The sequence below is a fragment of the Lotus japonicus genome, chromosome 2 (assembly GCF_012489685.1).
Source record: "Lotus japonicus ecotype B-129 chromosome 2, LjGifu_v1.2".
Taxonomy (NCBI): domain Eukaryota; kingdom Viridiplantae; phylum Streptophyta; class Magnoliopsida; order Fabales; family Fabaceae; genus Lotus; species Lotus japonicus.
In genome coordinates, this window is record NC_080042.1 from 70629036 (window position 1) to 70641742 (window position 12707).

At 30.5% G+C, this 12707-nt stretch overlaps 2 protein-coding genes across 2 annotated transcripts; one reads left to right on the top strand and one right to left on the bottom strand.

Annotated features, from left to right (window-relative positions):
• Nucleotides 1-3966: 3966 nt before the first annotated feature.
• LOC130736963 (uncharacterized) lies at nt 3967-5879 on the bottom strand. The gene is made up of 9 exons (XM_057588736.1): nt 5817-5879; nt 5624-5644; nt 5206-5279; nt 4997-5118; nt 4830-4914; nt 4617-4713; nt 4435-4521; nt 4254-4304; nt 3967-4164 (listed from the first exon to the last, which is right to left on the bottom strand). Exons 1-9 carry the CDS (start codon nt 5877-5879, stop codon nt 3967-3969), a joined length of 798 nt encoding a protein of 265 aa, XP_057444719.1.
• Nucleotides 5880-11994: 6115 nt separating this feature from the next.
• LOC130736964 (uncharacterized) lies at nt 11995-12693 on the top strand. Its single transcript, XM_057588738.1, has one exon. The coding sequence runs from the start codon at nt 11995-11997 to the stop codon at nt 12691-12693; it is 699 nt and encodes a 232-aa protein (XP_057444721.1).
• Nucleotides 12694-12707: the final 14 nt, after the last annotated feature.

The following is a 12707-nucleotide window of genomic DNA, read 5'->3' on the forward strand; positions in this document are numbered from 1 at the left end:
TAAATAAATATGTAACATTTGAATCAACAATTCAAGGTTTGTTTTTCTGTTGGTTCCCTCGACAAAGTCCATTCGCACACATTACAACTTAAAAGGCCCTAGTCAATATATGTGAAATGTTTGATTGAGCAAACATCCTTTTACATTCACCGAACATTAAATATACTCAATTTTTTTCGCCCGATGCCAAAAAAGTAATGTTACATGTGTCATTAAATATCACTAAATAGTGTATACACCTTGGAAACATTTTACTCTCTAACTGTATCTTTTGGTCACATCACAAAATATCTTCAAACACATCTATCATTTATCTCTTCTTTCTTCCTAACTCTTTAATAGTATGTTGTCTACACCCAAACCGTGCACATGAAACAAAAATTGGTGTCAAATATGTATTCACATAGTAAAACAATATGTAGATCACATCTGTATAGTGCAGACATTCAATAAATACCTAAACTGAAAAAAAAAGAGAAGAAAAATAAGTTATTAATGTGATAAATGTATAAATAGGGAGACTACGAGAAAAATAATATGTCGCTTGTGTCTTTAAACTGTTTGTATATTCAAGTAACATTATGTTAAAATTGAAAAAATTATGAATAATTGATTGATAATAGATAAAAAATACTTACCCATATTTATGCTTTTTTTTTTTAAGGAAGAAGAATAGATTCGTAATGCCTTGAGTCTTGAGATATGAAAGCTAATTAATAATCTTAATACTAATTAAATAAATGAGCATATCAATTTAATTAAGAAATAAATTAAATTACCTTAATTACTTTAAGATAATAAAAAGATACTCTACGATAATATTAAAAGATATTTTTTTCATATTTTTTCATAACTTATATCCGGTAGTCATGATATTAATTTCTCGCTCCAAAATTGGTACACTAAACAAAAGAAAACTGATAAATAATTTTTTTCCATTTACATGAAATTATGATATGTTCAAAGGAAAATGTTTTCTTCACACCTCATTTTGAGGTGGAAGGAGGTGGAGGAGGAGAGAGATAGGAAGAAAAGAAAAAGTAAGAGAGAGAACGTATGAGATGTGATAGATGATAAGAGGAGAGAGGTAGAAACAAAAATAGGTGAAAATGAAGTGTTTAAAAGATGAGGTGTGTATATATCATTACTCCATTACTTTTATGTTTGGTTGGGTGGAAGGAAAAAGGGAAGGAAAAAAAAACACAAAAACCGATGAATGAACCATGTTTTATTTCCTTCCCCCTTTCATTCCACCCAACCAAACAAAGCACGGATCTCTCAAAAAAATGTAAAGGTAGATCAGCTGAGATTTGAACGTCCATCCATTGTCACTACGCAAATGTGGAGTTTCATATATTGAAACACATTACTGATTCACATGATGTGAGCTAGCTAGGTAGAGAGATTGAGTGGTATGGGTGAAATTAATGTGCAAGTACAGACCGCTGAAGAGTTTTGACGTAGAGTTGAGTCACTGATTAGCGTTATTGGCAGAATTGCAGGATTCTCAGAGCCCCAATCTACTAGTTTATGCAATGACGTGACTACTCACCCCTGATTGTAGTCTGGTCCTCACTATCAACGCCTTGGATTTTTCCTAGCTACCCTTGCCAGCTTAAAACAAAAATCCACATATGTATAATCACGTACGTACGTAATCAAAATCATACTAATATGCGTATCTCGTAGCAGAATATTACTCTATCAATATATATCTAATATAATCAACAAGTGCTCAATTTCATCTATTAAACTGTAAATGTTGGAATTTTAGCAACCAAAAAAAAAAGTAAATGTTGGAAGTTTTCATAAAAGAATGAGATACCTCATGCAATCCCCAATTCCATCTACATATCAAGTTAGTTCTTATAAATTATAATCAAACAAAAGACTGAACAAATTAATTTTATAGAGACTAACTTAACCGATATTTGAGATAAAAAATATATTTTTTTCCTTAAAAAAATAACTTGATTGCCACATACTTTTCTAGAGGCGAAATTGAGGATCACTTTGTAGTTAAGCAACAAACATTCCACACACCAATTGATCAGCAAACATAGCATGAAAAAGGGGTCATTAATTGGTTTGTGTCCTACTAATTGCTATTTAATTATCTATTTTTCCCTTTAGGTATGAATTTTGAGACAAAACAAGAAAATCAAACCAAAAAAAAAACTCCATGAAAGTCAATGGAATTTACTACTACTGAGCAAAAAAATGGGAGTACTGCACAGTACACACAGCAATTAATTGGCAGCAAAGCTTGTGTGCATCTATATAGAGAAGTATGAAGAAAATAAATAAAGGAGAGTATTAATTAGAGGATGAAATGGAAAGAGATCATAAGTGGGTAAAAGAAGGAAGAGGAATCCAATGTATGAAAGAAAGGAAGAAGTAGAGACACGTACACATGGGGTTCTGAGGAATCCAAAGCATATAAAAGATTCTAAATTTGGAACCCAACCGTGAACTCACTCAAACATGTATCAATGACTCAATGTTATGTTACTCACACAAACAACACACACTCTCTCTCTCTCTCTCTCTCTCTCCCTCTCTCTTTCTGTCTAGTTTTGACTAATTTTTCTTTATTTTTATGACGCGGTTTTGGTCTCTGCCCGAACTGCCCGTGAAATTGGAAAAATTTGGACCAAAGTCGGTTGGCGCCAAAACTTGAAGACAGACACAAACAAAGTTTTGGAGCCCGCGAAATGCGGGGTGTGGCGGCTGTCTAGTATTACAAAAACAAAAAATGTCTATGGCGTGGAGTGAGAATTGACGGAATTGCCCTTTATCCTCTGTCGGTGTGGGTCCCGTGTCCTTTACGTCTTCAGTCTTCACCGTCCAATATTTTTGTGTTACGTCACAAAGCACTTTTGTAAATTCTACTGACAAGAAAACAAATAAAAATGAAAGCACTTTTAATTTGTTCTATCTTTCTCTATTTCACTTTCATATATATCCCTTTAGGTGTAGTGATAAAAATGATTTTCTGAAATGTCATTTGTTAGAAGGATGGCCCTGAACAAATTTAGGACAACATGGACCTAAAACATCTCCCTCTATTTGTTTTTTGTTCGGTCTTTAACCAGGATAATTATCATGTTGTTCTTTGTTAAATATGAAAATATTGAAAAAAAAAATCGCAAAAAGAAATTTTTGACATAATCACTTTTAAGGAAAAATTAGTAGGGATATTTTGTTAGATAGTTTGCATGAAATCAACTTTGCAAGGTAGTTCAAAAAAAAACTTTGCAAAGATTTTAAGCTGCCACATATATTTTATCGGGATTAAAATTTATACTATCATCCTTATAAAGATTTAGCTTACTTACTACTAAACCGACATTTTTCAGTAGGTAACTACATTTTTTTAACATATTGGAAAACTAAATTACATCATCCATGATCTCCTCTCTCCAACCCATACATCATATAACTCTTATTAGTTATTACCACTTGTGTTGTTATTCGGGGACAATTGTTAAATAAGAACTAGGTTTGAGTTCTTATATAAGAAGTTTTACTATTTGAGTTCTTAGCATAAAAAATTAATTTTTTTTCTCTCATTCATTTAATTTAAGTATTGAATTAAATTTCAATTTAAATCAAAATTATATAAAAATAAAAAATATTAATACAATGATATTGTGGGACCGGATGAATAGTGCTAAGAACTCATGGTTGGAGCAAAAACTGTAAAGAGTTGCTTAAGCACATGTGGCGGTACAAACCCACATGAATAGGGATAATAACTACGAATTAAGAACTAACATTAGAGATTCTCCAAAGAATGTAAATATTACTAGTGTTTTTTACCCGTGCGTTGCACGACGATTTAGTTTATTGTGTAAATATATTTGTATAATAGTTGTACAGCAGAGAATATGTTCAAGAATATATGTGAATAGACCAACTTAAAAATTTGAAATAGAAAACGTTGTTTAGCCCACCAATGTCATATTAAGGTAAACTAATTACAGGCAGGAAGGTCATTGCCGCTCTGAATTGATTAATAATTTTTTGATCAGCACAAAGTTTTTTGACACGGTATGATTTCTCAAACTTAGAATGGAAACTATTTGCGACTTCAATCTTGAGTAAAAAGGTTCTGTCAATCAAATTCAGAATTTCCGTGGGAATTGTTAAAGGATCAGAACCCTGCAATTGTGGGAAAAAATATTAAAAACTTGTTAATAATATACACATAAATTCTAAATTGAATCATACGCTACCAAAAATATACATACAGTAGTTTCAAGCAGATATGCACAGAATTTGCCTAGAAGCGCAGTAGCCTCCTGATAAAAATGACAAAGGTAGCAGTATCTTTTGAATCCATCACACGAAGTTGTAGTCTAACTTGTGAGCCGGAGAAACAACGTGACGATTACATTGCTCACATAAATACATTCCGTCAGCAAGATATACCTTCTTGCTACATTTGCACGCAGGGTAACACCAACCCATACCCTCTGCAATATTCTTAACAGTACCAAGAACAACACAATAGGACTTCTGCAAAATTAAATTCGAAGATAAAAACGTGTAATATATGTTGTAACTAAATATGGAATATAAATTATTACTGAATTGTAAACTTAAGAGTATACCTCAGCAAGATCTTTGAGTTGCTCAATGGTTTTTCCATCACTATGTTTTAGGAAATCATCTTCAGGGGTGGATTTTTTTGCCGAGTCCTGCAACGGGCTAATCACATGTGCAACAGTATCATTTGATTCCAAGAATCTGGAAGATAGCCGATTGAACTAATTTGATATGAATAAAAAAAATGAAAGAGATTTAAAAATCAGAATAAAACTCACCGAGCTCGGAAAGGGGCAGCTTCTTGTGTGAGAGGATTAAAAAGAACCCTTGTAGCCCCATAAACATTTTGGAGACTTGTCTTACCTGTAAAAAAAATTAGGATTAAAGAAAAAAACACCACCAACTATATTTTGATTATTCGACACCAGATCAAACTTTTAAATACCTTTAAAGGGCTTGATCTTTGCCCATTGCACAACCACAACAGCATTTGTTGCATCTCTCGATGCAAGATAACCTACGACTTCAGCAACATACTTGCCAAAAAAGGCGCATTCAACCCGAACCCTATTCAAAAAAATGGGAAAATATAAAACCGATTTCATAATAATAAAGATGGATTAAATGTGAATAAGCATTGAACATTAAGTGTACCCATCTTGGTCAAGTTGAATAGTAATTCTCTTCTGTTTTTCCCCATCCTTCTCATTCTTGCTCACCAGTTGCACCTGTGAGAATTCCAATCACATCTGCTAAATCAGAAAAATATTAATCCAACTTTTAGAACGGTAATTTAAAATCAAAAATCTTTGAAAAGAGTATATACTTATAAGAAAAGACGTATAAATGTCCTTAAACATTATATCAGAGAGTGGCACAAAATTGTAAGGGCATAAGTTGATAGCCTTGTTGGGAACAATCACACAAAAGTATGAGTATCAAAGTTGATCTTGAATGGATGCGAGGTTGGACGTAAATCACGACCACTTTCACCAACACCAAAAAACGAAATTTGATACACACGTCCTTCACTTAACAAAGATTGAAATCGGTATATAAGAGTCTTTCTAACCGAAGTGTGAATCTTACAACCCTGAAATTCAATAAACAGATAACATAAGGGATTTACCAACCATTAAAAAAAATAACTTAAAACATGGTGATTATGTGAAAAAGTAATATACATTGTCATCCATAAGAATCATGTCCATGGAAAATGGAAGCTTCGAGCCATATAAGCTCGGACTAAGTCATAAACGGTTCACCTTTGCAATAATAGTCCAGCTCTCCTTTGAGGCATAGAGGGTGGCGAGATCGTCAATTGCCATTAGAACAAAGTATATTTCAAAGCTAATAGTTGGTGAAAAATGGAAGGTCTCATGAAGTTGAATAAATAACTACTCGTGATTTATATAGTAATCAGCTAAGTGGGGCTCACAATGATGAGAGAAAGTGATGATTCTTATTAGAAAACCAAAATTATTTGAATTTGAATTGAATAAGATGACTAAATGAAAATTTGATTCCATTCGAACATATGCTCAAATTTGGATAGCAGTAAATAGAATCAATGCTAATTTGATTTTTCCAATTAAATTTGCGGTTTTTATTTAAGAGAATTAAATCAAATAAATAAATGCAAATCAATACTTTTTTGATTGATTTGCGGTTTTTTTAATCCTGTTTGTATTCCATAGTTGTTTGTTTTAAATGCTACCCATTTCAATTTGTCTTTTTCATTCAAAATATCCGTTTTATTTTTTATAAAAATAAATCAAACAAATAAATGGAATCAATGCTGCTCAATGCCAACGAAGAAATTCATTAATGAGGGGGTCAATTTCAAATTCATTTAAGCATTCAAAATGTTTTCAATAATTGTAAAAAAAAAAAAAACTTTCAATAATGGGTCTCCATACAAAACTCAAATAATTTTTTTAACCATTAATGGGTACACTCAATTTTTTTTAAAAAAATATTAAAAAATAATAATTTGATTATAAAAATAAAGAGTTTAATGGATATGCACTGATAGTGTAAAATAGTTTTACACAGTCATCCAATCAAAGCATGCCACATAGGAGAAATAATTACATTTGACTTTAATTTTAATTAAAAGAATAATATATTTTCTGATTTGGCGGAATTCAATTGGATGTCTGTGTAAACCTATTTTGCACTGTCAGTGCATATCCATTAAACTCAAAAATAAATATCTACATAAGATTTTGATTTAAATAATTTTAACCATTAATGGTTCAATATTTGATGAAATGATGCTTCTCCTAATTTAATCTGTAACGTTATTTAATTATTACTAACTTTGCTAATCAAGTAGATTGCTTAAAATTTTGAAGGAAAATAGGGAGTTCTGAAACCGATCATAAATTGTAGTGTTTTAAAAAAAACGACAATCAATCACTGATTAATCAACCAATGCCAACGGAGAAACCAATTAATGAGTGAGGGTCAATTTCAAATTTGAAATAAGCATTATAGTATAAATTTCGAAATGAAATTGTTTCTCAAAGATGGAAACAATTGAATACAGTAGTCATTGAAATTAATGTGTAACGTTTTTTATTTATTAACATTTTTCAAATTCGAGTTCAATGCTTAAATTATGAAAGGAAAATAGAGAGTTTTAAATATATGGGTCTCCATACAAAATGCAAATGATGATGGGCTTGTAATGTTTTGATTCAAATGAATAGGAGTGTGACACCTGTCATGTAAAGAGGGAGTTGGATGAGAGTCATTCTTAAAGTGCCATATCATCTAAGTGGGGCTTACAACCTTCCTTTTTTCTAAAGTATATAGATGTCAAAGTCATTATTATGACGTGGCTTGTCCTGCACTCCCATCCACGTTCAACCAACCGGCAACATGAGGAAATGAAGCCCAAAGGCCCAAACTTTGTAGTCCGAAGTAAAGTTGGATGTGATTTTTGTACACACTTAATGGGCTTATAGTTGGCCAGTAAAATCTAATACTATATAGTTTAAGACTCATCAGAATCCTACGTGTCAATCATATAGAGCTTCATCTTGAATGGACACGTGTCAATCAATCAAAATTCAACAAATAATCAATATGGAACTTAGATTAATCATACACTAAACCTATTCTTTTTGAAAATTTGAAAATTCATAACTATTTGAAATTCAAAATAATAAAATACATAACAACCATCAAGAATGATTTTTTTAACTTCGGTGGTCAAAAGTTTTGAATTTTGAATAAAAAATCTGAAAATATAATATTATATTTTGAATTTAAATGTCTTACTTTCCGGTAAAAAATATTTGAATTTAATTCCTTTGATATTGTTTAGAGCCTAACGTGATAGGCATGTTTTCCAAAAGAGAATATATGTACATATATATATATATATATATTTATTTATAATATATATATATATAACTTGATATATGTACCAAAAAAAAACTTGATATGATGATTAAAAAAAAACAAAACTTGATATGCATACGTAAGGATGGTTACGTAAGATCAGTTTAAAAAAAAAAAAAACTTACGTCAGATAATTAATTGATAAAAGAGAGATTAATATTTTTTTGCATTAGGAGTATTTGGTTTCAAAAAAATATTTTTTTATTATTTGAGAGTTCAAAAAATATTTTTGTATTGTACTTTCGAAAAAAAAAATTGTATTGAAGAATTTTATTTTGAACGTTAAATTTACTAACTTTTTTTTTGACAAATAAAAATATACTAACTGAAACAATCCAATCTGGTAGGCTGTAAATAATACAAAAGGAATTTGAATTCAACTTTTTTTCATATTAAAATTAATTTAAGTTTTAACCATAGACAATATTATTGTTCAAAAAAAAAAACTATAGACAATATTAATTTCAAAAAAAAAAAACTATAGAGAATATTCTATTAGAATCTTAAAATATGAGGTTAAGTTGTTAGGAGAAGTGGAATGTAGATTTGGAGTAAAAATAGAGCTAAGTTTATTTTAACAAACCGACAAAATGAGGACTTCAATGGACGAATCTGGTCACACATTGTCCCTTCCCCCATTAGATTAGTTATAATATTAAACTAATAATAATATAATATTAGATCATTAAAAAGGTGTGCGACGGTTTTAATTACTAAGTAAAATAAAAATAAATTTTCAAACCATTTAATAAACAATTTTTTTGCATTTACTAACTTAAAATAATCCAAGTGAGTACTTAACAGATTTTAAATCAATATGTTAGGCTCTAAACAATATCAAAGGAATTTAAATTCAAATATGTTTTTTTTACGGGAAAGTAAGACATTTAAATTCAAAAAATTTGAATTTTGAATAAAAAAACTGATACTATAATATTATATTTTGAATTAAAAATCTCACAATTTAAGGTTTCCGATGCACCTGGTCAAGAATATAAAGCTTCATCACAAAAAGTACAGGTGTCTAATTTTTTTTTTGAACGTACAGATGTCTAATTTTAAACAACCTCAATCTTCCATTCTAAGACCATCCACAATGGATGGTTGAATTGTTTGTTGAAGTGTGTTGAATTTTGTTGAAGGGGTTTAGTGGTTGTTGAAGTTGGTTGAAAGGGAAGAGAGAGAAGGAAATTGTTGAAGATATTCAACAAAATTAAAGAGCCTGTGGTGTGCCACGTGGCGCGAGGCCAGTGGCCACCATAGGCGCGTGGACCACACGCGCAGACAAGGCGCGTGTCTGCAGGAAAGGGAAAGTTTTTTTTTTCTCCTGCCACGTGGCTTCCTTTGATTGGTTGCTCCAGATTTCGTTTTTACTTATCTTTTGAACTCAATTATTTCATCAAAAAAAATATTTTCTGAAAAAAAAAGTTATACCAAAATTCATGATTTTTCTCTCTCTATAAATAGAGACTTGGTTCGTTTGATTTGGACACAGAAAAAAAAACCAAGTTTTTTCACTCTCTTATTAAGTGTTTATTGTTTTAATTTAATTTAAATCGATAATTGTAATTTTATGTAATTATAAAAATAAAAATATAAAATTAAATAAAAATGTGAAATAAAAAAGTGGTGGGGTAGGGTGAGTGGTGAGTGGTGAGTGGTGGGGTAGGGTGTTGAGAGTTAAGTAAAACCATTGGAGTGAGTAATTGTTGAGAGTTTGTTGAATTGGAGAGAGAAGATGATGTGGAGTGTTGAGAAGAGAAAAAGTGGGGTAGGAAAGGGTTAAACAAAACATTTTTTGTTTAACCATTGTATATGGTCTAATAATTTGAGATTATAATATAATTGCAATATTCTACATTCTACAATATATACCAACGTGAAAAAAAAAAAAACTTGAAACATCCTCTCATTTAATTTTAGTGGATTTTATTTATGTTCTATGAATCTGGTCACAATTTTAAAAGGTTTTTATAAACAAAAATTTGATGTTGATATATGGAATGTGGGAGAGAAATTCTTTTGATCTATCAATTTTGAATTTAAAACTTTCTTATTTTTAAAAAAATTCAAATGCGCTATCTTTCAATTTTCAAGGGTTAAATTGGTTATTAAAAATTGATCACAATCACATTTGAGATACCACGTACTGCTAACTCTTTCTCCCTTCTCCCCATGTCAGACCATACTCTCTTCCCCTTTTATACTTTTCCATTGAATTTGAGGAGGAAAGTTGAAGACTTTTGTAGTGTTGAAAAGTGTTTTGTATTCCTTTTCCTGAATCTATTTATCGGAGAATGGGGTATAAGAAAACTAAATCTCATCCCCAAATTAAGAAAATATATTAGGTAATTAGTAACATATTATCAAATTTAGAATATATGGCAACTTATATTGCTTGATATGAGAATTGATATATAGTAGTATGATACGAAACATAAGAACTAAAATTGAATGCTCTGTTCTTTTTTTAAAAAGGAAATATATAATTAAAAAATAAAATTGTAATGAGATGTTTTTGACAGAAATCAAACAGAACTTCTGTTCTCATGCTTCGTGGCACCTATCCTTGGTAACAAAAAGCATTCTCATTTCTCATTTAATTTGATAGTATCTATCAAATTAAATGAGGAAACATATATTTGTAATTTTTTTTTTGGTTACATATGGAAAATTTATATATATATATATATATATATTTGTAATTTGATACTATATTATTAATTACATGTTTTCTTAATTACTTAATATATATATATATATATATATATTTAATATTGGTATACAGATTTAGTTTCTTTTATATCCAGATTCTCAAATACTGCAGTTGTAATTTTCTCCACTACCAAATTGTTAAAAATTTCAACATTGGTTAAAAATTGATTCTATAAATATTTTATTTTTTTTACATTTAAAAAAAATCGACAATGAATATCCCTTTTCTCATCTCACCAAACCGAAACCTCCATCCACAATGAGTTGCATCACAGTTTTATCTTTCTCCCTACTTTTCTATTCTTGTTTTTCAGAGTTATGTTCTTTAGTTGATTGGTGGTTTTTCTAATTAGGGAGATCTTTTTTTTTGTCAATAATTAGGGAGATCTATGTTTCATAATAACTTCAATTACCTATAGATTTGATTGATATAAAAATAAATAACCCCATTGATTTGGGCTGATTTGATTTTCGTAAAAAATATAATAGATAAACTCCCCATATGTTTAATTATAGTAATTTAAAATAAAATTAACGTAGATTTGTTTTTTTTTTTAGTGGGATTGAGACAATTTATATACATTGATCATGATATTGCATACATGTAGTTTAATTATAGTAAATTGAGACAAAATATATTTAGATTGATCATAATATTGCATGGAGTTTAATAATAGTAATTTGTGACAAAATTTATTTAGATTGATTATGATATGGATTTTTTTTATTAGAACTCTATAAATTGTGTGAAGCAAACAAAGTTCAATACACCGAGGAAGGAAAAAACAGAGTAATACTAAAAGAAGGAGAGGGTAAAACTATTTTTGTTTTGTTTCATAGCTTTCTGGTTGTTTTATTATTCTCTGCTATCATTGACTGCTCTCAATGTATTAATATGGCTTGTGTTGTCAATTTCCTCATAGGTGCATGACTTTGGGTCTGCTTTATTATTGTTAATTTGTTATGGTGCGGTTCAGGTTTCTTTGTTAGGATGTTTCCTTTGTTTGGATCTTTAATTACTAGTACTTTTTTGTTTTGAGTAAGTTATGTTCTTTTTATATTTCACCTTTGTATCACTACTTTGTTTGTTGATCTTTTGTGGTCTTTACCTTAATCTTCTATTGTTGCATTATATATATATATAAGTAAAGATGTTTCAATAGTCAATATACAACATGTTTTAATGCTATTTTTCATCAAGCCCTTATGTCTACTTAATTTTGTAGTACTATTTGTGTTAAGTTGTATATGCTATATTATTTGATGTTCATGATTAAATTTGGCTATCGCATGCAGAATTCAATCTTAAAAGACCCGATGGGAGCAAAATCAAAGATTAAAAAGTTGTTCGGGTTTGGAAAGAAAGGTGCTAGTTCTTCTAGGGATGATACACAAGTTTCACAAGTTTCATCGGAGGACGGCGACTATGAAACCAGGGATCAACGAGTAATATGCGCTTATCCAACACCTCATATTCAAAGCTCTACACATATTCATAGAGAAGAAACAGGGATAGTATATGCATATTCCCCTCCTCAAGAAGGAAACCCTCAAGGAATGGACTCTTCGTACAATCCCTATCTTGATCCATACTATGCTCAAGAAAGAGCTTCTTCATACTATCCTCAACCAAACTATCCTCAAGGAGGAAGCTCTTCATACTATCCCCATGAAGGAACGTCATCATACAATCCTCAACCATACTATCCTCAAGGTGGAAGCTCTTCGTACTATCCTCAAGAAGGAAGCTCTTCGTACTATCCTCAAGAAGGAAGCTCTTCGTATGGAAACTATCATCAAGAAGGAAGCTATCCTCAAGATGGAAGCTCTTCGTATGGAAGCTATCCTCAAGATGGAAGCTCTTCGTATGGAAACTATCCTCAAGATGGAAACTATCCTCAAGATGGAAGCTATCCTCAAGATGGAAGCTCTTCATACTATCCTTACCAAGGAACTTCTTCAAACTATGGAACCTCTTCACACGATGAAAACACAAATGGTTGTTCCATCATGTGATTTGCCAATGTTAG